Here is a 25,478-nt window from a genome sequence, read left to right as displayed (position 1 = left end):
TATCACTTGTTGAAATCCTGGCAGTTTGTTAGGTGAAGGATGGGTTTAATCAGAGAGCATTCTATGGGAAATATGTTTCTGGGAATGTAAATTCAATGCAGAAAGAGGGATTCCTGTTTCATTTCGATAATTCTTAGAATAATGATGTCCAAACATGAACCAAATAATTCACAGAAAAATAGATAAACATGCATTTGCAAAAACAATTCCACTAATTTCACCACTAATTCTCTTCCTCTTATTAAATTACTAATCCTTACACACCTTTCTAGTAATTAGTAATTGTAGTGGTATTTGTATTTTGATTGCATGCTTAGTTTCTTAGTAAGTTTAGCGCTAATTTTCATCGAATGTAAGTCTAATAGCTAACATTTCGGTTCGGCTACGCACCGTGCGTCATGCCGCAGCGCCCCTCGGTCGGTTGGGCGGGAGGAGTGCTGCGTTTTGCCTGGGATCCGCGGGTAACAGCCTTCTGCTGGTTTCACACGGGCCACTTGACGGTGCAGTAACTGCATCGCCTCTTGAAAGATGCAGTCATTGCATGTCAACATCCAAGAATAATATATATAGCATTTGTTGAGTACTAATGACGTCTAAGAGGCATTTACGGTTAATAATCACCAATTTATTGACCACCACCGACGTTTTCAACGAATGAATGAAAGTTTTCTTTTTGGTATCCCCTTTTTTCTTATCCTTTTCCCCGAAAATTCTCCATGAGAGTTGGGTTCGTTATCTAGGGTGGAATTTTCAGCTGCTTTCATTGGCAAATGAATCATTCTTGAACCAAACAATACGACATTTTTTGGGGTATAAATTTCTGCTGGAACAGAAATGTCGTTCCATAATTCTATGGAACTTGGAGGCAAATTATCGCTCCACATTTTTGGTTTACATTTTCTTGTCCATTCCTGTCCAGGCCATTCGTTTCCTCCCCAATTTGAAGCTCTTTTTTGAAGCTTATTCCAGATGAATTATATTTAAAGCTATATCTGTACATACCACATTCCCATAAATTGCACATCTATAAGTTGCACAGCGTTAAGTGGCTTTCAACTCACCTGCAAGGAAAGAAGAGAATTTGAAAAGGTGTTAAAATGATTTACATTTTGAGATGCTAGATATATTGTCTGCATAATGATAAAGTTATGCCTCGTTAGGGACCCCGGGGTCTACTTAGTTAAATCACATGACTAAGAATCCAATTGCCACACAGCCGAGTGGGGAGACGAGGCGACGGGTGGGGCTCAGGGGCACGAGCCAGTGGAGGAAGTGAAAAAAAAAAACGGAGCAGCGAGGCGAAAAGCGAAAATAAAATGCAACAGTGGAAAACAGCAGCAGCAGCTTAAAATGTGGCAAAAGGGACATCACCCGAAAAACGAAGAAGAAGAAGAAAAATGAACAGCGCATGGAAATGGAAAATAGAACAAGAGCAAAGTGGAGAAAGAGGACGAGGAGGAGGAGGAGTAAAACAGAAAGAGCAACAGACAAACGGGCCATGCAACACAAATTTTCATGTTCGACATGAATTGGGCGGAGACGGAAGGGTGGAGGGGCGGCGGCAGAGAGGGGGTCAGGTCAGCCACGATGATGCAACAACATCGTCAAACGGAGGCGCCAACAACACAGGCAAAGCCCAATAACAAGGTGCAACAGGGCAGAGGACGAGGCCTCCCTCCCCCCCTCCAGTACGGGGCTTGAGGTCGGCTACTGCCAGAGAGATATGGTCACGGCTTTGTACGGTTATTTTCCAAATGACTGAGAATTATTAAAGGGCCATTACTGCAGCTTCATGGAGCTTCGAGCACACACCCACCCACAGGAGGCACAAGTAGGCGGCACCAGCGAGGCACAAACGGAGGCACGGGGGCAACGGAACGAAGCGTTACAAAATAACCGTTAGTCATTGTCATAGACAAGTGCATTAAATCCCACATTGCTGCATGGAAACTAAAGACCCAAGAGAAATTGAGAAGAGAGCGCAGTAATTAACACCAATTTGCTGCCGAAATCTTACGGAAGAGGTCTACCTAGCGAAACTCCACCAAATGGTGACCCCGACAAGTGGATATTTGTATAAAGACTTGATGCAACGAAAGGAAATACGAGTGGCAAGTGATGAGATCCTCTTTAGTCGAATATTTTCATAGAAACATTAATTTTGAATATTACAGCATTTGGAGACCCCGATAGATGGATATTTGTGAAGAGTACAAAACTTTGAGTCGGGGAAAGACTGTAGGAAGAGATGTCATCTTTTAAATTACTATATATTTAAATTTATATTACTATGATGAGACATTTTATAGTCACTGTAAGGTTATTGTCTATACTGTGTCCTCGTACACAACCCATATGGTGACCCCGATAAGTTTAGACAAAATACCTAGTATGTATCTTGGCACATTTAATATTTCACATTTATTTCTTTGGCATTGTGACATTGGGTGATGGTGAAAAGTAATCCTCTACAGAAACCTTTCACCCATGTCATTTATATTTACTGAACAGATGCCACAGATACTACTTGCATAATTATAGTCATTACACGCTCCCAGCTGCTGGTGCTGCCGCTCCTGGCTCCTGGTTCCTCCTCCGCAGAAATAGATGAAAACTCATGACAAACTTCTGGCAAAGGCATCCCATAAAAAATGCAACACTTGTGGGGAAAACATGGGGAAGGACGGCAAGAAGAATAAGAGATACCCTTACACAAAATGCCGATGGTTGGAAACATTGGCAACAGTCAGTAGAAAATTAATATAATAACGGGAGACGAAACAAATTCTTTTCTTTTTGTTTTTCAGGAATAATTGCATTACAAATTCTACTCTTTACTAAAAAAGTAGCATCCGAAAAATTACGGGAACAGGACGAGAGGAGGAGGAGGAGGAAACTTTATGAGAGACGCCATCTTTTGCATAAAATTGCAACTTTTGCATTTCATAAATGAAACATGTGCATAATATTAAATAAAAATAGCATGTAAGTAAACAACGAGCAGCCAGAGAGCTCGAGGAAAGCGTGGTGGCTGACGGGAGAAAGTCAGCCAAGGAAAACAGTTTGCCATTGAAATTCATGAAATGTCTCAAGGACTCCCTTTCCAGTGCCACCGCGCCTCTGTCACTGCCACTGCCACTGCCACTCATTGCCTTATTCATTTATTTATTGTTTATCAAAACTTAATTTAATTGCAAATTATTGCCAACTCCAATTTCGGTCTCTCGCGGTCTAGGTCTGGGTCTGGGTCTGGATCTGGGGCTTGTCCAAAATCCACACACGCTCTCAAAGGCAATTAGTTTTTGTTAACCAACACGAGGATAAAAGTACGAAACTTTCCATCAAGCTAGAATTTCAATTTCTAGACCAACCCAAAGGATGCACCGCTTCGGTTCAGGTTGCATGCTTCTGGGGAGAGCGTGTTTCGGCTAGTTTTGTTTATGGTTCGCTCTCTCCATCAAAAGGAACTTTTGCGGACTGAATGGTTTAGTTTGGGAATTTGTTTCGAGCGAGAAGTTTGCTTTTTCTGATGCTGTTTCTGGCTTATCTTAATGGAAGTAGGGGCTTCGAGGGGTGGCGTTAAAGTCTAAAATGTTACATTTTTCACAACATCTCCCCATTGAAATGATTAACTATATTTCTCTATGCCACACATACCACACTAGGTAGCTGCAGGGAGGCCAGTCCATCATTTCACGTCAAGGCACGATAAAAATCATTTCAATACCTTCCAGAGACCCGAACACAACCCACCAAACTTTGGGAAAACTTTCCTCTGCTTTTTTTTTTCAAGTAAAACTTGTAAGAAACCGGGGGGAAAATCAACAGAAAACATCAAAAAGACTGACAGAGGGAAGCTGACACTGGCAATGCGTCCGAGTTGGGGAGTTGAAGCTGGAGCTGGAGCTGAAACCAGAAATGCCACTAACTGCACAAATGGAAGTTTGAGCGGGGAACACAACTCTCTATAGTCTACTCCAAATGATATGGTACTGAACAGCAGAACAGCAGAACAGACAGGAACAGAACCGAACAGAGCGGCACACTCGAGCGCGACTGGGAGAACAAAGAATATCCAAAGTTAAATTAAATTGTAGTTTGTATGACAAACTTTGTCCTTTTGCGAATGGATGTCTCACCTGACTCTCAGAACTGGGGAACTGTGGAGCTGCCTTTCAGATACCTTTCATTCAATTGGTTCTCTTCGTACAGCTCGATTCTTATCAACCTTAATTAAAAATCCACAAATTTTATGCAAAGCTCAATAAATACGAGTGCCACGGAGTTGTAAGCTCATTAAAAACCCAAATCAGACAACAGAAATGCAGATGCTAGATGCTAGATGGCCACGCCACACAATAGCACTCGAATAGTGCGAAGCGAGGGAAACTTCCAGCCAAAAAAACCACCAAGATCTCAAAAAGTTGAGAATCGCGCAGCAAAACTTGCTGCATGGCGTTGTGGGGGAGGCCGAAAGAAGGGGCAAAGAAATGTAAAGGGAAATCAAGGTGAATTTTAATGAAAAACATAATTATAATTCATGCAGATTCTACTCAGCCAGCCAGAAGAGACCTCACGAGTGCAAACTTTTGGATAAACTTCAAATTTCGTGGCGGCTGCTGCTGCTCCTGCGGTTCTGCTGGTTCTGCTGTAGTTGTCCTGGTTAGTTTTTCGCATATTATTTGCTCTTGTTGTCTGTGGAATTAAAATGTAATTATGTCGTAAGGCCTCAGAGCATGGCATAGCATACATTCCGGAAACAACGCAGAGACAGGCTCCACAGAGCAGCCATTGGCGGGGCGAACAAATTGAGTTTTAGTTTAATAAACTTCCCCCAAAGGTTCATAATTATGATTTCTGAATGGCATTGTCATGGATATTTAAATATGAACGAGCCTTTTGCCCGAGAAGCCGTGTTAAGGCTTCAAGCTTCTGATGCGGTGAAGGTTTAGTGAAATGGGATTTAGGTAGTATGATTCGGTAGAAAATCGATGCATTATATATTTCCCTCACTCTCACCACAAAGGTCCCTATCATTTAATAACAACGACCCCATGCAACTTATCGCAAACCCCACCAACTCAAATTCCAAAATTATCCTCAAATTCCTACAAACCGCAAATATCCTTCACAATATATAACCGAACATACTGTAAATAAATACTCATCCCAACATCTTTGTATATATGTATAAAATCTGACCCAATTACCCTAGAGCTTAAGGCCTCAGTAGCTATAGCTCCAATTCCTGTTTATATTTAGTTTTTTTTACCATATTTGTGGACGTTGACATGCAATGACTGCATCTTTCAAGAGGCGATGCAGCTACTGCACCGTCAAGTGGCCCGTGTGACACCAGCAGAAGGCTGTTACGCGCGGATCCCAGGCAAAAAGCAGCCCTCCTCCCGCCCAACCGACCGAGGGGCGCTGCCGCATGACGCGCGGTGCGTAGCCGAACCAAACGCGAACATGCAAGAAAGATAGCTATTAGACTAACATTCGAGGAAAATTAGTACTAAACTTACTAAGAAACTAAGCATGCAATCAAAGTACAAATACCACTACAGTTACTAATTAATAGAAAGGTGTGTAAGGATTAATAATTTAATAAGAGGAAGAGAATTAGTGGTGGATATAATATGCAATTAACTAGCTATTAGCATTATTTAATAATAAAATAATATAAGTCGGAGATTGAGAATTGATGTTACTATTTTGTTAAAAAAAAAAAACAATTAAACGAAATTCAACAAACATTCGTCGAAACGATACATGGTTCGATACATCGTGTTTAGATTCAATGTTGCTGAGATCATAGTCTGTGAGCGAGAGTTGAGCCTGGGCGCAAGTGATAAAAGGAAGGAAGGAAGAGTGAGAGGGAAAAGATCACATGAGAAGAGAGAAATTGAGTCTGATTTTGGGTACAGAAACAAAGACAACGTAAAGGTGGCGACTTTCTGTGCTTTATTGGCATATTGAAAAAATGACTGACGAAGATGTGACCAGGAAAGGCATTAACGGGAGTACCATTCATATAGAGAGAGGAAATAATCGAATAGAAGTGAGATAGAGTAATCGAAAGAGAAGAAGCTTGAGCTACGAGAGAGAGTAGAGAGTAAATTCAAACGAATTAACAGGAAATTGTGAAAACCTTAATGAAATTGAATATGAGACGATTGAACGGAATAAGTTATGATTTATTAAAATGAATCCATCGACAGCAGATCCCTCGATTGCGAGAAGGATTATACGCTAGGTTGTATAAGTCCCCCCCCACACATATATTCAATTACATCGTTGGAAAACTCGTCAGCTGTTGGTTGTTGTACAGAAAGTGATTGGAAGGATCAAGGACAGGTGAAATAAGGAATCTGATGAAATATTATCTGTTTGGAAGCAGTCCAACGACAGAACTACCATTATCAAGAAAAACACCAGTGGAGAAGAGCTTTCCGTGTATGTCGTTTTTCCTTAAGTCTCGAGTCTCGGTGGCAGCGGTGGTCGCAGAATAAATCCCGTAGGAACTGTAGCAAAGTAAAGAGCCGTGGGCAAGGATTCTGGTCCCATCCATTGAAGGTTTTAAAGGAACAGGCTAAGAATGCGTTAGAGCTGCCCCTCAATTTGCAATCAGCCAAATAATTGAATCAGACACGGCTGGGAGATTGTTTTAACTTTATTACGGCTGTAAATATAATATAGAATCTAGTAGATACAATTCTGCCTTCAGTGTTCTTCAGATGCGCCCATCGCCCATATACGAATGCAGAAGAGAGCACTGAAGAGAGATCCCTTTCCCCCAATTAAGGATGATGCATTAGAGAGACAAACTAAAGTGACAAAACCAAAGGCAAACAATGGGGAGCAGAGATAAAATGTAGAACTAGATAAAGGAGAGGCAGCTCATAATTTTGATTGACGAACGTCTATCAAAAGAGTGAAAGACTAAGCGAAGGCAGGCGCGGAAGGACGGAAGGAGGGACGGACCCATCTGCTCCACACAGTGGAGGGGGCGGTGGAGGACGATGCTGATGGTGTCAGCAGACAATGACAGTTGGAATGACAGCTGCTGCTGCACTCAATCCTCCAGCCAAGAGTCTCGCGTGGCATTCAGAATGCCATTTGAAGACGCACTCTCATTACGGCCAAAGAAATGGCAACAAAAGATCCTGCTCTGGGGGCATGCCACCGCCACACCCAGCAGCAAACCAATAGAAATGCAACGCGAATGACATTTTATCGAAAACAAAGGACCGCAAAACTGTTTCGGGGACCACCCCCGACCCCACTCGAGATTCATACGAGAGAGAGAGTGTGCGAAAACCGAGGCGAACATCCTCCGGGGGTTCCTTCGTCGCCTGCTAATGAGCTCATTGTGTCGAGAGTGTCCCGTCCCGAAAAGGATGCAACACACACACACACACACATGCGAGGCATCCGCGACATCCTCCTGCCCCCGCCTCACGCCTAATGAGATGCACAAACCAACTCTCACACAGCCTCCTCCGCCTCCTCCTCCATTTGCTCACTTCATCTCTGCGATTATGTTGGGGATTACAAGTTGAATGTGTGTAAATTAGCCAGCACTTTGAAAAGCTTAGCTAATCGTTATCAAGATGAAGATCGAGGGGAGAGTGGAGGGTGGCGAGTGGCGAGTGGCGAGGCAGTGTTGGGAAAAGACAAAAGGCGATGACACATAAAACCTTCACCATACACTGCATATTCCATTCAGATCTGTTCTCTTAATTAATTTCAGACCAAGAAAGAACCTTGAATGTGTCCGAAACTTGGACTCACTTTTGTGGGCCTTTCAGAGCGCATTTTTAATTAGTCTTCTGTGGAAAATGCAAACGAAAGGAAAGGCTGAACACGTAACGCAGAAACCAGCCAAATATAGGCATTAAATTGCCTTAAGTAGCCTCTAAATGATTATGCAAGTCGGCCATTGCTGCAACATTTCACGCCCCAATGGAGCGCATCGCGGCCGAAACAGAAGCGCAACTAAAAAGCCAACAAAGAGACTGAAAATAGTGAATCGAAGCAGGAATTGGACACGGCTGGGGGTGCAGTGAAATCGTACAGAGGCACCACTTGGCCTCAAGTTCAATGATTCATGCAGTCGATCGATTGATTAATCTTAAACACACATAAATCAGAGCTCAAATCAACACTCGACAAACGGACTGGGTCTTTCGTCGTGTTGCTCGCGTGATCAATGAAACTATTCAGAATTCAGAATGCATATAGATTGCAATCGTTAATAGCTTAACGCTATAAAGCCATCAAACTTTGACTCCTTTCACACGGCCACCGAAAGGGGGCGGCAGATGGGGGGATGGGGAGCGCAGGAAACCATTAAACATCACTTTCTGTATGAATATAAAAATCAAATGAATATTTACTTGTTTTTTGTTTGATTCTTTTCGTTTTTCCTTTGCCTGAACATGCGGCAAATTTAGTTGACAAAAGCCGAAATGATGGCCAAAAGAGTAAAAGAATGAGTGGAAACAATAGACAGAACCCCCGAATACCCTTTCAGAGGAATTTCGAACAGACTGCTGTCTGGCAACACTACGTTGATTCCATGTACAAATGTCCCATAAGCGAAGGGACACATGCGTTGCGAATGGCAAGAAACAGAGACCATTCGCCGCGAGTGCGTAGACTGGAAAATATTTTAGGAAAAGTACAATTATTCTAAAGAGAAAATTGTGGTCTTATGAATCGAAAAGAGGAATTCCTTTTCGGCTTCCAAGATATAATATCTGAAGTATAAAATACACCTCACGGTGTGAAATATCCCTTTTAATGGAGGACGAAATCGTCCCTAAAATTATAGTACCCTCCTCGACCCAGGAAAAGGGAAAATTCTGTCATCAGCAAAAAGCTGGGAAAGCAACAGAGGAAGGAGAGAGAGAGCGAGAGGGAATTGCGACTAAATGTAGCGTGAATATAGAGCACGGAGTTATAGACAGACATCAGGACAGCCGGCAGAGATAGCTGCAGCTGTACTACGGGGCCCCCGCGGAACGGCAAGAGGAAGGGGAAGGAGTAGGTGTAGGAGTAAGGGGGGACAAAGATAAAGTTTGCGTGTGACATGCAAGGCTCATCGAGACTCCCATTGGGGATTGGAATGGGGAGGGGGATAGGGATGGAATGATGGGATGGGAATCATCGCCTGGTTTGGCCGGAGAAATATAGTATCAAGGAAATATATATTTAAATTGCACAGCGACACCGAAGTACAAAAGCGTTGAAAAGGGTTCTTCCAGTGCTCCACAGGAGGAGAGTGTTAGTTGGAGGTCTGAACATAACCATTAAAGTGCACTGAATCGGAATATATATAGATGTGGATTTGTGGACAATCCTCCCCCCCTATCCCCTATCCCCTATCGCCCATATCCATACCACAGAGAGCAGGTTGATTGAGCGCCCGTCGCGGTGGAGTCTATGACTTTGCTGTGTCGCCAGTTTGCTTCTCCTCCTTTTTGTATATTTTTGTAGAGTTTTCTAGTCACTATTTTCCACATACGAGTGCGAGAAGGAGTGCGAGTGTACGGCCCGTTGAGCACTAAAATGAAGTCGCTTGACAACTCTAACTGATGTTGATTGCACGGAGCCGTGCATTAATTATTTACAATATGGCGGGATAGGACAACACTGCAACTTCCACTGGCACAGCCACTGCCACCGCTACAGCTACTGCTACTAATAGCGCATGCCACATGCCACATGCCTCGAAAGTGTGCAATTAGGATTTGGCGTGATTGTTGCCAAGCGTGGCACAATTGTTGTTTGATTGGTGGCAGTTGATAGTGTGTTTCGAGAATCAAAAATTGGGTTAATTGTTGCTTATGATACACACACGAGCGCGCATTATTCTGTGGAAATTATTTATGGAATAGAGCTCCTCGAGGATCAAGTACAGCTGTGCTCGCAACAGAATAGAATACCAGAAGAGACAAGATAAGATATAAAAACAGATATAACAATAGAAGCAATGGTCCCCAATCGAATATTGTTTAGCATGTGAAGGTTTATTTTATTAAATAAAAAAACACCTTGACAAGTCTTATTCGAGTCGTCTTGATGAAATGATACCGGCGTAGGCTGGCCAGAATACAATACAGTCGACCTGCCCAACAGGATGATCTAAGAGGAGCTCTACCCTAGAAACATGGACAGATAATTGAACCAAATAATATCCCATTCCAAATTCTTCGACCTTGAGATGACACGCATTTTTCTTCCTTTTTTTAATTCATTGTAAGTTTTCTGTGACTGTCGTATATTCATTTGTATCGTTGAAATTATTTTACAATCAAAAATACAAGATACAATTCTAATTATAATAAAAAAAAGGATTAAAAGAATAAAAAGAAAATAAGGATAAAAAAAATACAGACTATAAAAAAAAATAAAAAATTTTTGAATTTAAAAAAAATAAAAATAAAAATATATAAATAAAATATATAAAAAATATATAAAAAAAATATAACAAAAATATATATATAAAAAATATATATATAAAAAATATATATATAAAAAATATATATATAAAAAATATATATAAAAAAAATACTACAAAAAATAAAAATAAATTAAAAAAAAAAAAAATAAATTTAAAAAAAAAAAATTTTAAAAAAAAAATAAATAAATAATAAAAAATAAAAATAAATTTAAAAAAAAAGATATATAATAAAAAATAAAAAACAAACAGAAAATAAAACAAAAAATATAAAAAACACATAAACAAAAATGAATACAAAAAAAAATAAAGCCTAAAAACAACCCAAAATATTAATTAATAATTTTTCAGTTAAAAATGTGCAAGATGATGGAATCGATCAGATATACGAGTATAGCCCGTAAAAGACTTGCATATGTTTAGAAATACGACTCGAAAATGATTCGGAACAGATCACAAAAGCGGGGTAGAAGCGGCTCTTCAAGACGAGTCGCGGCTAGGGTACCCTTCTTCTCCCGACAAAAGTATCATTATGATTGGAAAATTAGATCATTTTGGACTATTTTAATCAGATTGAGGACTCGAAAAAACCTGAAAAGTGATCGGAAATTTTATAAAATTCTGTCTGGGCTATACCGATCATGTAAACACACTTGTTTGCAGAAGCACGTTGCCATCGGATCGGTATTTCAGTCAAAAGGACAAAACAAGTTGAAGTGCAGCTGTCGTCAGAAATACACACTCCTGATGTTAGTAGTCCTGACAAACCACCAAAGACCCTTCTATAACTCAATTAAGAACCCACATGCAGATGGGATATTGGATTCTCCCTCATTCTCCCCTAGTTCCCCCCACAAACGCACTTATGCACGTCCCCCAAAAAAGGTGTCCAAGTTTTAAAGAACTTCTATTTCGAACAGACCAACTTTAAGAAGCCATACACTCTATCAATTACATGCCCCGCCCATCCACTCAAAGCCTTCGACAACTAGCCCAAAACCGTCAACATTTTATCAACTCCGAGGACTCCCACGCCCCCCAAACTATATGTGGTTTTTATGCTCTCTTCTAGAAAATTCAATGAAAAACTTTTACACACCCTGTGTCCCTAGCATTTAAAGGATGTGTAAAGTGTCTGCCATGTGGTTTTCTTTCCCTTATTCTTTTTATTGTGCTCGGGTGCTGGTTGGTGCTTTACATGCTTTTAGTTTTCAGTTTAGCTAAGCTTTCTGACCAACAAAACTCGAATGAGCTAGACGAAACGGGAAAACAGAAAGTGGAGGCCACGGGGATGGCTGGAGGCTGCCAGCCAAGAAAGCAGGCAAAATCTGGTTAAGGGACTTGCTTTGGGGCATTCGTGGTTAACCCTTTGCTAATGAGCCAATTTAAATTTATGGCCAGCACCGCCGCCTTATGGCTTACTGTTTACTGCTCCCCCAACAAAGAACTCAACTTTAAATTTTACCCAATCTGCTGTGCTCGCTAGCTTCTTGCATTGGTTATTCATCAGAGGGAAAAACTTGTCAAAGTGCAGCAGTTGCAGCGGATGAGCGCCACGGGAAATTGGTGCAAGGAAATGGCAGGAGTGGCAGAGGCACAGCCAAACAACAAGTGGCCTGGAAAATGAGCAGTCCGCTCTGGAAGCACTGGCAGCTGGCAGCCGGAAAACTGTCTGCGTATGAAAGGTGAGACATGAAAATGCTCTGAGGGAATTGCCCAAGAAATCTCGTGACAGCTCCGACAACGAAACAAACAACAAGTCATTGACAGACTCGACTCGACTCGACTCGACTCGACTTGGTGCTCGGTAAGGGCGAAAATCCAAAGCTAAGACTACTTTATCAGCATAATTCCAAGGGAGAAATGACAAGAGGAAAAAAATAAATATATATAGATATAAAGTTACCAAAGAAATGGATGAAAAAGAATGTCCAAAAGAAAGCAGTCGAGTAGGAACTTTTCTCAGGCTCTCCTCTGTCTGGCTGGCTTGCTGCTTAATTATGAAGCTTGTTAACTATTAATGAAAAAGTTGTTGTAAACCTCCCCAGACGTAACCAACTAAAAGTTGACAAACTACGGCAAAAGGTCGAGAGTTGTGTGGACGAGTAGGCGGAGGTACAATCGGTGAGGGGTCGTTGGGTGAGTGTGGTTTGGTGGAGTGCTTGGAGTGGGCCACTTAACCACACCAGCAACAACAACAACGAAATGGCCTCTCGGCTAATCACGAGATTGAAATAGAATTCACGGAATCAGCACAAACCCAATAGCATAATGTTCTCAATGGCTAATTAGCTCCATGGAATTCATGGAACCCGAAATACGAAACACGAGAACGTTCGCTTGTAATTGATTTTGCGCGTGGGAGAAACAATTCGAGGCAAAAATATAGCCAACTAATGGGCCCTGCCCCTGCTTCCAGGGTTACCCATCTTCTTCTTCCTCCAAACGGAACTCTCTTTTCCTGCAGAACTCGCTGTCGTATTGCATCCTATTGCGCTCTCTCGCTCAGCAATTCCTTTTTGATCTTCCTTCGATCTTTCTCTCTCACAGAGAGAGAACACACTCTCTCGCCACACTCGGCTGAGACGTGGTGAAATTTGTAATAAGGTGACGTCGTCCGCTGTGCTGAGGACCATCCACTCATCCAACTCGCTCTTTCGGCTCTCAGAGAGACTAGAGTTAAAAGGAGATAGCAAACGTTTTACGTTCTGCACTCTTGGCTTCCTCTTTCTACGACGTTTGGAAAAAGACTGAAAAACGGATGGTCCTCGAAAGAGAGCAGATGCGGTGATGACACCAGCTTATTTATTTCACCTTGCGCTGAGAGAGGCCACGCTCTCAGCGAATGCAAATCAAAAGAATAACGGATTACTCCACTGCGTAGTTTGGGCTCTTGCCTGTTGATCTTCCTTCTTGCTTCTGTAGATCTTCTATAATTTGTGCTCAACGACTACAGATACGACCAGGCTTCGAACCAATATTTCGTTCCCGTTCTACCAGCTTCAGTTGATCCTCTCCCCTTATGCATCTGGATGCTTAGTCTGATCCTCTCGTGCGGGTGCCCGCTCTGCTCTACCTCAGCTGAATTCAAAAGTCTTTTTCTCGATCCTTTTCTGTAGCTAGTGCGATGACACAAATTCGTTGTTTTACAAGACATTATGTCCCGAACACTTTTGAGCTAAGACTAGATTCAAACTTCAATCATCGGTCTACAAAATATCTTTTACACGGTCGTGGGCATATTAATAGATAAATAGATACATTAATCCTTCAAGCAAAATTGAGCTCAATCGGTACAGAACATTCCTATTTTTAAAGAATCAGCACTCTCTTTGGAGAGTATTTGGAGACATTAAATCATTTTGAGAGGCAATTTGGAATAAGTTTACATTTTATATATGCATTTCATGTCTTTCCCTTGAGAAGATGGCTTCATTTCGTCTTTAATTTCGCCATCAAAGGGTATCCCTGTTCTTAGCTCATCAGCGTTCGTGCAGCGCTTTCTTTCTGCACCTCCGGAAAAACTAATTTCGTTTCCAAGCCAGCTGACAGCCCATTCTTCTGGTATCTTCAGTAATTATTTCGGGTTCATTGTCTTTAGCCCTACTTATGAGCTAATCAAGCGACTGTTCCGTTCCGTCTGAGGCTTGCTCAGACTTCACTCAGTCTGGCCGTCGCGAATAAATGGCCACAGCCAGGCCAAATTAATTTGATTAATTGCGTCATGCAGAGAGCAGTGTCGTCAAATGATTTCACACCAGGCATTGGCATCGGCATTGGCGGGGGGCAGTGGGTGGTTGTTCGACTCGGCTTTCCCCATCGCTCTTTGTCTCTCCTTCTCCCAATCCCCCTCCCATCCGCTCTTCCTTTCCTGGTCCCCCCCGTGTGCTCCCCCCTGGAGTGTGATAAGTGCGCTTCTGGGTGTTGTATTGCACGACTGCCATGCGCACTGAAATTTACGACGTAGTTTTTCTAATTTTCCCATTTAATTAGCACACCACCAAGGCCACTCACTGCAAGGTGGGGCTGGGCTGTCAATACGCTCCATATTGGGTGTGCAGAACGAATGGGGCGTGGGGGAGGCCTCGCGGGGTTCCCTGGGGAGCAAGTTTCCTGCGGGCGTCAAGACAAATGATTCGACTATCTGACAAACTGTTGCCATCTGCTTAATGATGTCAGCATGTTAATTAATGCCAAATTATTTGCTCAACTTTCCCCCAACAACGACACACAATTTTCACAACCCAACGTTCCCATTTGAATTTTGTAAACCCTCCCTAGGGGGGGTGGCAGAAGAAAGAGTTTAAAAGTCAAGAGGTGTCAATTAGAGCCCTGCATAGATCCGCAGTGTTGATTAAATCACAGCTATACCCAAGCCTCTTAAGTGCTTTCGATCATTACGAATCCTTGCGAAAATTCAATGGAGAGTGAGCGAGAAGGAAAAACCGAAATTTTGCGTCCTGGCGAAGTACAGATTACGATTTCTTCTTCCGGCAGGGCTCTAGTATCAGACGTTAATCTGAACTGGAGTTGGCATAGAGGATACACATATATTTCTATAAACTTGCACCATTTTCAGTTGAAAGAATGAAGGAAAAAGCGTCGTAGCTACCATCTTATTAGTGCGCCACCTCATATTTATTAGGCAAATGATAGCTTTTGGCATTTAATTGTTCTTTCAAGTTGTTCAGCCCTTGAAAAGGATCCCCCACTAACGCATTATGGAGAGTTCTAATTTGAATTTAAATTTGAATTCGAAGGCATTGCCGGAGGCGCTAGCCTTGTGTAGCATGCATCAGGGCGTCGCTTAATTAATGTCTAGGCTACCAAAATTGTGACGCCCACTGCCACTGCCACTGGCACTGGCTGCCTCTCCTCCCTGGTCGATGTCAACTATTTGCCACTTACTAATTAGCATTTGCGTGTCCACACAAACTTGAACGGGGAACGGGAACGGGAAGCGAAGACACGACAGACGGAGGCCCAGTGCTTGCTGGAGCTGAAGCTGAAGCTGAAGCCGCAGCCAAAGCCAAAGCCGAAGAAGGGGCAACCGCTAATTGGGCTTTATTGGCGGTAAATGTCAAGTGACGGCATTGGATGACACTTTCCCCATTGCTCTACCTTCCTGCCACTGCCACTGCCAGTGCCTCTGGCTCTGCCCCATTCAAGACAACAACAAACCACTTGATTATGGCTTTCCTGATAAGAGACAGCGATAGTGGGCCAGAGAGTCGTCGCCAGTGGCAACTGAGGCTGAAGCAGCACCACCGAAGCACCGCCTGTAAAGTGGGGCTTGCCAAGGAGTTCTATAGCATTTACTGAGGATACTACTTATATCCCTACTAGTTCTGAAACAAGCAGGCTGGCAGGCCTCGATTGACGTGTAAAAACTGCCAATTCGCGGAGCAATAAACAATTGCAAATTAATTTACTAAGTGCCAGGCACACATCCATAATGAGCTTCATGCTTTTTGTGCCAATTAACGCTTAATTAATTGCAGAATTAATATATGCCATGGACAATGGGGCACGGCTGGAGACGGGGGCAGGAAGCCAGGGACAGGGAGACAGAGAAGTAGAACAGATGTTTCATTTCATTGCATTTCCATTGATTTAAATGCATTTTTATGCAAATTTCACACTCACACTGGAGCGCACGTGCCCGTATAAATTATGCACAGAAAATGCGAATGTGGAAATGGGGAAATGTGGAAATGGGGAAATGCCGCTGGCAGTTGTACGTTCCTTCGGAGCACCGCCGCCTCCCCTCTGGCCCTGGAGCATCGGTTTAATCCCATTTGCAATTTTATATTTTATTTTTTTTGTACTTAGTATTGGCCCGTAGTCCTAAAACTATGCAGCATTTGCTGGCCACTTTAATGTTGAATTATTGGATAATTTATTGAATGGAATGCATAAATCAAACACTTGCAAAAATATTAAATTATCAAATGAATTTACATAATAAGCACCGCGTGCACAAGTATTTGCATTCAGCATTGGTTTTGTACGTAGAAAAGTCGAGTTTCATCTGTAAAGATATTTACATATAAATGAAAACATTGCATTTCCATCCATCGAATAAGAGTCTTACTCCTCGACTCCTCTGACGCAACTTCAGCACTTCAACGCCTCACCTGCGCAACAGATGCTCTTGTAATACCCGTAAAATGTAACAACTTAATCCGCAGTATTCGAAAATCAATTAAGCAGACTTTCAGATCAAAGCCAAATCTGGCCCCGTCGAAGACAACGAAAGCCTCGGTTCGGCTCCACCGACTGATTAACACACAAAGGCAGCCAATGAAGCGTGGCTAAGACAGACAGCGCGGCCGAAAGTGTGGGGCCAAAAAGAAAATCAAGCAAAAGCCAAAGCCAAAGCAAAAGGAAAACTTTGCTTCCGCCTTCAGATGTTTTAGGCCTCAACACTTGTAATTAGTTTTTTTTCTCTTTTTATGGCAGAGAGCGAGAGGAGAATGGGATTAGTGCACGGGTCTTTAGGCCAGGGGCTAACAAAAGATCACGCCCAAGACGAATCGAAAGTAAGCAACGGGCAGGGCCTTTCTCCTAGAACTTTCTTCGATTTGTAATAGTACTTTGGCACAGTCTGTGGTACAGGCTATGGCACAGCCTATGGTAAAGCCTATGGTACAGCCTATGGCACATTCTATGGTATGTGGTGCAACCTATGGTACATTCTATGGTACAACCTATCGTACGGCCTGTGGTACAGCCTATGGCACAGCCTATGGTACATTCTATGGTACAACCTTTGGTGCAGCCTATGGCACAGCCTATGGCACAGCCTGTGGTACAGTCTGTGGTACAGTCTCGCATGCCCGAGAATGCAAAAACAAAATACACACAGTGTGAGTGACGGGCGCTCTACTCGTACTATTCGACTCGAGTTTTGCTGATAATAATTCACTTCGGTGAAGTCGGTCAAATTTGATCATAGGAAGACCAGAGAACTGCTTTGGGTGATTGCGAAAAAGAATAAACTCCCCCGTGTAAAAGTGAAATATAAATACTTTTTGGATGTTTTAGGTCTCCGAATACGACTTTTTTTTCCTGATGGGCCATTTAGAAAGATCGAGCGTTGATCTACATACTTTTCATGTGGCCATGTCTCCGGTATTTTCCTAGTGTGGCCGTACATTTATGGATTATTAATATAGGCTGCCGTACTGACTGAAATAACCCCTATCCCACCACACTTGCATCCTGTCTTTCTCGTTTTTGGTAGTGGATGGTCGGGTGTTTGTCACTGCACCTCAGCAATGATCGTGTCGATTGAGTAACGCAATGAGTAACAATCAAATCGTATCAATTTGGAGGAGCTGCCGGCGCGGGAGATCCTCCTAAGCCGAAGGCCTTTTCGGCTTTCTTCGGATCGAGTGAGTCGGTCCTCGCACTGGGATGATGGGGTGATTGAGTAAAACCCGATTGATCGAAACGAGGCGTTTGCCCGCAGGAGCCGAGTATATTCAACGCTGAATATTGTCGAGAAAAATTAAGTCGTATAGAAAGTAAAGTTCCCACAAATTCTATCGCAAAACACTTCCCCCCAATCATATGCTATTAATTTCTCATTACTTTGCTCCCCGCTTCTTCCTAGATTCCTAGCATTTTTCTTCATTTGCCGAGAAGTGCTGCCGGGCAGATACGCAGATACGCAGATACGTTATTGGTCACAGTGAAATTTATATTGATGGTTCTTTGGCAACAGTTTGCATTAATTTCCAACGATTTGCCAAGCTGTTGTCCTTCATCCCCACACATCCCTGACACGGCTCCGGGCCACTGCGGGACTCCTTCTTCCCCTGCGGTGTCCTTGCTCCTGCTGCACATTCTGCTCCTTCTGCCGCATATAAATAATGATTTCTTTGCCATTTGAATGGCAATCCATCCATTTGTCTTGTGCATTCTGACGGCATTAGAGGGTTGCACATGTGGAGAAGCTCGTTTCTTTTGTTCTTCTCTCTCGTTCATTCTCTCTCGTTGGGTTCTTCATCATTCATTCGTGTACAAAATTGCACTTTGTTGAAACAGAACAACGAAAAGATGCTACAAATGCAAACACTTTAAAATATATATATATTCCGATTTCGATTTCGATCCATGTACGTATCTGTGGGCATTTTTTGTGTGATTTTTGCATCCTCATCGCAATTTTCTTTCACTTCTTATCGGGTTTCTTCCTCTCCCTCTTCCTCTTTCTCATATTCCAGCAACGAACAAAGAAGTCGCCTACCAAGTCGTTCGTCTTCATATTTATTGCATAACCATTGTCGAAAATCGGTTGCATTGTACGCCCGAGCCCTGCCCCTTCCCCCTTCCTTTATTCCACTTTTCCTTACTTATTTTCGCATGCAATTCGTCAAGAATTTCAACGCCGCCCCTTTCGCTCCTTGGGTGTTAATATCAACGCGAATTTAATAAGAAATATGCACGAGCAGGGTGGAGCAGCGGGGAGAGGGGTGGCGACGGGGCCTCCATTATCCATTATCGGCAACATATTGCCTCCCCTCTTTCATATTTTATTTCCTCCTCTTTTCGCCTGCAATATTTACGACTTGAGCGCTGCTTTATCTCTGCCTTTGTGCGTGCGTCATAATAATCAGAATATGTACAATGTATGGTATATGCTCGTTTATTTAAAGTTTATAAACGATAAGCAATGTACTGAACTTCCACTGTTCCAATTACATCGAATGGCTTTTAATAGAATTAACCAAAGAAAAACCTCCGGCCTGATCCTACCGTTTAGACAGCTAATAGATACAATTAATTCCAATGCATTTACAAAAGACACTATTCAGAGAATTGAGAGAAGATATAGAGAAGATCAAGTGTCTTTATTACGGAACCGGACATCGTTCTACCATCCCCAACCTCGAAGGAACATCCGCCCGGCCTGATGTCTACACTTTTTAATAACTTTTTGATTGTTTAATGTGCAGATCAACAAATTAGAACACTCGAAAATTTAAACTGTCTAGAAATTATAGACGGCCATTCTAATGTATTGAACGCTGTTCGATTACCCCGCTCGATATCAGCATTAATCCATAGGCTATAGCCAGTGGTGCGATCCCCATTTTTGTGGTTTGCGGTGAAGCCTACTGTACCGCCAGCCTCACACACACTAGAGGACTGCCTGAATCTACAGCATAAAATCAAAGCTATGCTCATGCCCCTTCAATGCGTTCGATCAATACGAATCCAGGCTTCAGTAGGATTCGAATCATCCCGAATCCCTGCAAACCGAATCCGAGCACTGCGGATTAATATCAGCCAGTGACTCGATACACACCACAGAGAAATGTGGACATTGTGGACATACACCCATAGTACAGTATTTTTGCACACACGGAGATCGGTAGCGTGCATGCACAAACATGTCGCATAGACGTCACAGTCCACGTAAGGCGAAGCAAAAAACCAGCCACGAAAATCAAGTATAGAGTGAGCGAGAAAAGAACCAAATCGATTCGGATCTGACAGAGTGAAAATGTCGGGATTCGCTAATGAGAGAACTGAATCGCTGATTCTATCGGACCGAACGAAGCGAGTCCCGAATCCCACCGAATCGATTCGAATGCTCCCGCACTGCAGCGGCCTTCTTTCGCCTTCTCTATCGCTCTCTTGCGCTGTCGCACTCTCGCTTGCCTTGGGTCATGGAAATTCGGACCTTGAATCTGGGCCTACCACTCCCTTCTTCCACTCTATAGTTCTTCAATCCGACCCCGTCTTGAATCGAGCTAATCATCGAACAGACTCGTCGTGCTCTCGTCCTACTCGACCCTTTCGCTATCCTTTCGACTCTGCATTGCAGTAAATACCAACCCCCATTGTCCATTGTAGATAGATATAGATCGCTCTATAGAAAGATAGATCGCAAAAAACCTTGCTGAAAAAGCTCAGTAGCTCAACAAATGCTCTGAGGTTATAGCCAGTGCTTCTAATTTCTCGACTGTTTTGTTTAGTTTTTATTTTTGGTATAAATTCCTTTTTTTCCTTTTAATCATGTCTAATATTTTAGACATCCGTAGCGATATCGTTGTATCAAATTCGAATAAATAAAAAAAAATCAACACTGATTTGATGTTAAAAAAATATATAAAAAATAATAATATATAATTAAACAGTTTTTCTATGAATTTAGTGTTTAATTAATTAAATATAAAAAAAAAAAAGTATTGTTTTGTGTTAAAATAAAGCAAGCAGAACAAATTTTGGACTTTGTAAGAATCTAATGTACTCCAAAAATGTCAAAAAATAATCTCATTAATTGTTTTATTTAGAAATGGAAATATTTTTGGTTAAATTCTCCCAAATTGTAATTGAATTATAAGGATATGCTGTTCGGGCTCTATCAGAGAAGGACTCCACACACACACACACACACACACATACAAGGAGAGATGCAACAAAAAAAGTGGCCACGGAACACAAGAAGCGCATTAAACTTTCACCTTTGGTTCAATTTTTCACCGTAATGACATTGCAGCTACTTTGGTCCCGAGATCTGATCTGGTAAGACCGCAGTTGCGGGCTTTTGTTGCTGTTGCTGTTGTTTTAGCCCCCTTTTGTGGCAGTGTTGGCCTTTTCACTTTGATGCAATTTCGTGTAGGATACTTGCAGGCAGCGCACTTAAAAGACACACATCCGCCGAGCGAGAAAGGGGCGAGAGCGAGTCAGAGCAACGATAAAGTTGTGCTTTACGCTCCGTCTCTTTCCGGCGATAGACGAGTGTCTCGCGCTCTCGCTGCCCCTCTCGTTGTTTGGCCAAGAGACAAAAGCAACACGAAAACGCCTGCAGGATGTGTTGTGTGTGCAGAGAGAGAGAGAGAGAGAGAGAGAGGAAGAGAGGGTGTGAGGGAGGCAGAGAGTGATAAAAAGCGGAAGTGCAGATTTCCCAAGCCCCAACGACGACTAAAGTGTGGAAATGTCAATTTGCTTTGTGGGCAACACAGCAACAGGGGGTTGGGGGGGGGGCAGACGCTCGAAGGGATTGTAGCAGCGGGAAGGATATATAGAGAAGAGATAGAGATAGAGAGACAGAGAAAAGAACAGCATCAGCAACTGCAACACCGAATATTGATTTTCAATTTGGAAAACGCACGGAGAAAGCTTTCACATCCCTTTCTCCATCGGGGCTTCCTCTGTGTTGCTGTTTGCGGGACATAAACCCCGGAGTCAAGAGAAAGAAATGACACTGACGGTACAGTGAACCACCGATAAGCGATAAGCTAAATTTGCTACCCTCCGAGTCTAGGAATGTCCATCGAAGATACTTTTGATCCACAGGCCAGCAGCGACTGCGACCGCAGGAAATGCCATGCCAGGGGTTTGAAAGCCACTGAGCGGCCAGACGCAGCGAAAGCTTAAAAGCAATTTTGTGGCTAATAAATCCGATTTCCGTTTTGTTTCGAAATAAATTGCATGCAACGGGAAGGGAGGGACGCCGAGGGCGGAGGGGGCAGACGGAAATGGCTAGCAGGGGACGCAACAAACAAGGACCCACGTAACCGACGCATCCGCCGGATGTGCAAAATTAGGCTGTTTCTGTTGTCCCCAGCAACAGCCCCACCCCACCCCACCCCACACATGACCCAATTTTCGAATGCAACCCGCAACCGCAATGGCAATGTCACTCGGGGGGAAAATCCTACTGTATCCACAAACATCCTTCAGCCGCTGGACTCAAGGCCTCGAATCGGCTCCACTCACCTGAACATCAAAATTTTGCTGCTGCTGCAACAGATTGCCGGGAGATTCCATGAGATTGGGTCCAGCTCCTTGGTGGTTCATCATCGGGGACTGTGGAAGATTAGACGCGGAGATCCCTCTCATTAAACACAAATTAGGAATAAGTAGGACAGTGTACACGGACATCATTTCGATTGGGTGTCAAATAATTGGGTTGTAAATAAAGGCAGTTAGATACTTATATAAAGATTTGCCATATCATAGATCTCAATAGATTGCAGATGGAGGATTGATTGGGATTCATATTCGCTCGTAAAGAGTGTTTTATCTAGATCATACTTGACCGGGCATCCAGTAATCACATCATAAAATCCCAAAACACAAGCTGGCTAGTGCTTCCCAAACTGTAGGGCTTACCTGTGCCGCCATCGGCATTCCACCGCCCACGCCGTTCATCATCGGCGGCTGCAACTGGTTCATCTGTGCCGCCATCTGCTGGTGTGCCGCATACCCCCCACCACCTCCGCCGCCGCCGCCGCCACCTACGCCGTTGCCATGGATGCGGCACTCGCCCATTCCAGATCCGCCGCCCAATCCACCGCCCACGCCCACGCCCATGCCCTGTCCGTGGTCCATGAGCATGTGGTTGAAGGGGGGCGGCAGCTGGGGGAACCCGCCGTGCTGTGAGTGGTCGAGTAGATTCTGGGGGCGTGGCAGGGGCAAGGTCTCTTCGGCGGGCGAAGGCTGCCGCGAGCCGGGAGTGCGACTGCATATAGAAAGAGAGAAAGAGAGAGAAAGAGAGATTTGTACATTAGCATAATTATAGATTTAATTGAATTAAAAGTTGTTTTTGCTCAAAAGTAGGTAACATACAGTTTTACAGCATAGTGTAAATAAAGTTTTACAGCATAGTGTAAATACAGTTTTACATTAATTGTTCAGCTAAACAGATTCAGATTGACTGCAACTTAAACTGCATTTCTATTAACAGAACAGTTTGAGGAACGTCGTGTTAACATGTCGTTAACATGCAGGAAATTTAACAGAACAGATTTGATCCAATAACAGTCGGCGCAGTGGCGCTCCATGATGTCATAGTTGAAACATTCTTGTTTACAGTGCGGTTTCATACATTTTAGCTTTTGTTATCGTTTCCAGTCTTAGTTTTCATATATCAACGGTTGTACATTCACTGTGACAACCGCTTAGCCACGACTTACACCACAGCCAAGACATGACACCATGAACTAAATTCACATATTACACAATTGTCTTAAAACTTCAGTTTCTGAAACTGTGGTTGGCACAGTTTGAAAATGAAAATTTCTAATATATGAAAATTACAAGGAAATCAAAGTTGAATCGAATCGTTTAAAACAAAAATCTTGACGAAGAAATCCGCCCGCTCAACACCTTCCACAGATGAATGACTAAACATATCAATCAATTATCTGAATTCAATTTCAGCGCAATTATCACTAATTATCGCCAAACAGTTTCTAAGCCACTGTTCCGAGGGCAAAACAAAAAGGAAATAACAAAAGACTCAAGCGACAAACTTGTTTCGAGCCAAAGACCCATGACGTCAGCGCCCAGCTGGGACCCAAAAGTCCATAAATAACACTCGAATCAGCATGGAGACAGCGTTTTTAACGAGCGGCGCTTAAAATGCAAATCAAAATCTAAACAATAAGCCTGCAAAAAGCAACAACAAAAGAGTTTAGATCACACTCCGAGCAGCAGATGTTTTTTAGATCATCCCGCTGTACATATACCGATTAAATATTGCGCTCCGAAACTCACATTTGCATAGCAGCTTCCATTCATTCAGTCATTTATTCACTCGCGCTTAACCCAATGCACTTAACCCCCTCTCAATGCAAAGTCAATGACTTTGCAACTGTTTTACTTTTTTCCTGCCTGTGCAGATGTGTGGGTATACCCTTTCACAGGGTACTATGGACGAAGTAGACCAACATTTCGAATGAACGAGTGAATGTATGAGTGATTTTTGTATACCCCTTTCAGAGGGTATTACGTGTTTTACCGAGGGTTTGCAACGCAAATAAATTATTTCGATGAAAAATTTTAATAAAGAATTATTGTTTCAAGTTTCATAATTGTTTGGGTTCCGAAACATAAAATCAGAATGGAACTATGTACAATTTTCAGTAAACCGGCAACGAAAATGCTCTGCTTCTGTAACTTTAAATTATATAAAAATCTAAAGAATATTTCAGATGACAATTGGAAGGGTATCAAAAGCATCGACACCATTTGCGACCATTTGCGAGCATTCCTTTCTTTCTATAGCTAATGGCCGTTTAGCTGTCTATCTTGTTCCTCTCTGCCGCCCGCTCTCTGTCTCTCTGTTCCTCTCTCTCTCTCTCTCTGCCCCAGCTCGGTTGCATGTGGTAATTGCCATCTATAATTTCATTGTCGGGTCATTCACATCGCATTCGACAAACACAATCCCACAGCAGCAGAACCGAACCGAACCGAACCGAAATGATTAGCAATATTAGCCAGTGCTGCTGAAACTACAACACTGAGAGAAACGGCAGTGCTTTAATGAGTGTGATTAATTTGTTGGGGGCGAAAGGAGGGGATTATGTGAGGCCAAATTATAACCAATCACTGACAGAACTGTCAAACCATTGGGTGTTTTGTTAGGTGATTGATAATCACCGCTCACAAACTTGTGAAGAGCCCAAAAACTACTCGTATCTATCAACAATCAACGAAATTAGATGACCTTCCAATGTTTGGGAATATTTAATAAAGTATTTATGAGTTTGTACTAGTACAAAGATAGTCTTTATATAAGCGGCAGAACCTTTTGAAGAGTAATAGAGAATACATCGATATTGCGATACATTATCTTAATCTACAAATTAATTCTTTCTCTTTTGAGCTCTTTCGATGGTCTTTTATGTGTGTATAAACTTAATTGGATTTTAATGAATCACACTAAAGAATGCTTTATTACCCGCACTGCACTGCACAGAGGCACAGAGATACAGCGATAAAACCCTCTCGGGAGCGTGGTGGTTTATGACAAATCGATAGTATCACTCCCGTGATTGTAATTGCTCGATTCGTATGAGCCACAACAGCTTCTTGAACTGATGAAATGGAAAAACTACCTACTCTATTAGTCATACCTCTAGTTCCACTTGAGATCGTAGCTCGTGACTCCCAACCACTCCGTCAGACATGAGGCGGGTTGCACGATGTCCCCCGTTCCTCCCCAACCCATTTATCTTATAATGCAGCCTGATACCCTGTTGCACTCTCT

The 25,478-nt window shown here is 42.8% G+C and overlaps 1 protein-coding gene across 3 annotated transcripts in view; it reads right to left on the bottom strand.

The window, feature by feature from the left end:
* Positions 1-25,478, bottom strand: part of LOC108154994 (maternal protein pumilio) — a 207,651-nt gene that overhangs the window by 153,282 nt on the left and 28,891 nt on the right. For all 3 annotated transcript variants that reach the window (XM_033389405.1, XM_017285537.2, XM_017285538.2), the window contains 2 exons: positions 22,598-22,946; positions 22,202-22,291 (listed from right to left, as the gene is read on the bottom strand). In XM_033389405.1, coding sequence (XP_033245296.1) covers positions 22,202-22,291; positions 22,598-22,946 — 439 coding nt within the window. The remainder of the gene's footprint in view (positions 1-22,201; positions 22,292-22,597; positions 22,947-25,478) is intronic.

The sequence above is a fragment of the Drosophila miranda genome, chromosome 2 (genome assembly GCF_003369915.1).
Source record: "Drosophila miranda strain MSH22 chromosome 2, D.miranda_PacBio2.1, whole genome shotgun sequence".
Taxonomy (NCBI): domain Eukaryota; kingdom Metazoa; phylum Arthropoda; class Insecta; order Diptera; family Drosophilidae; genus Drosophila; species Drosophila miranda.
The sequence above is the reverse complement of the archived record's forward strand: the minus strand, read 5'-3'. Positions and strand labels throughout refer to the sequence as shown.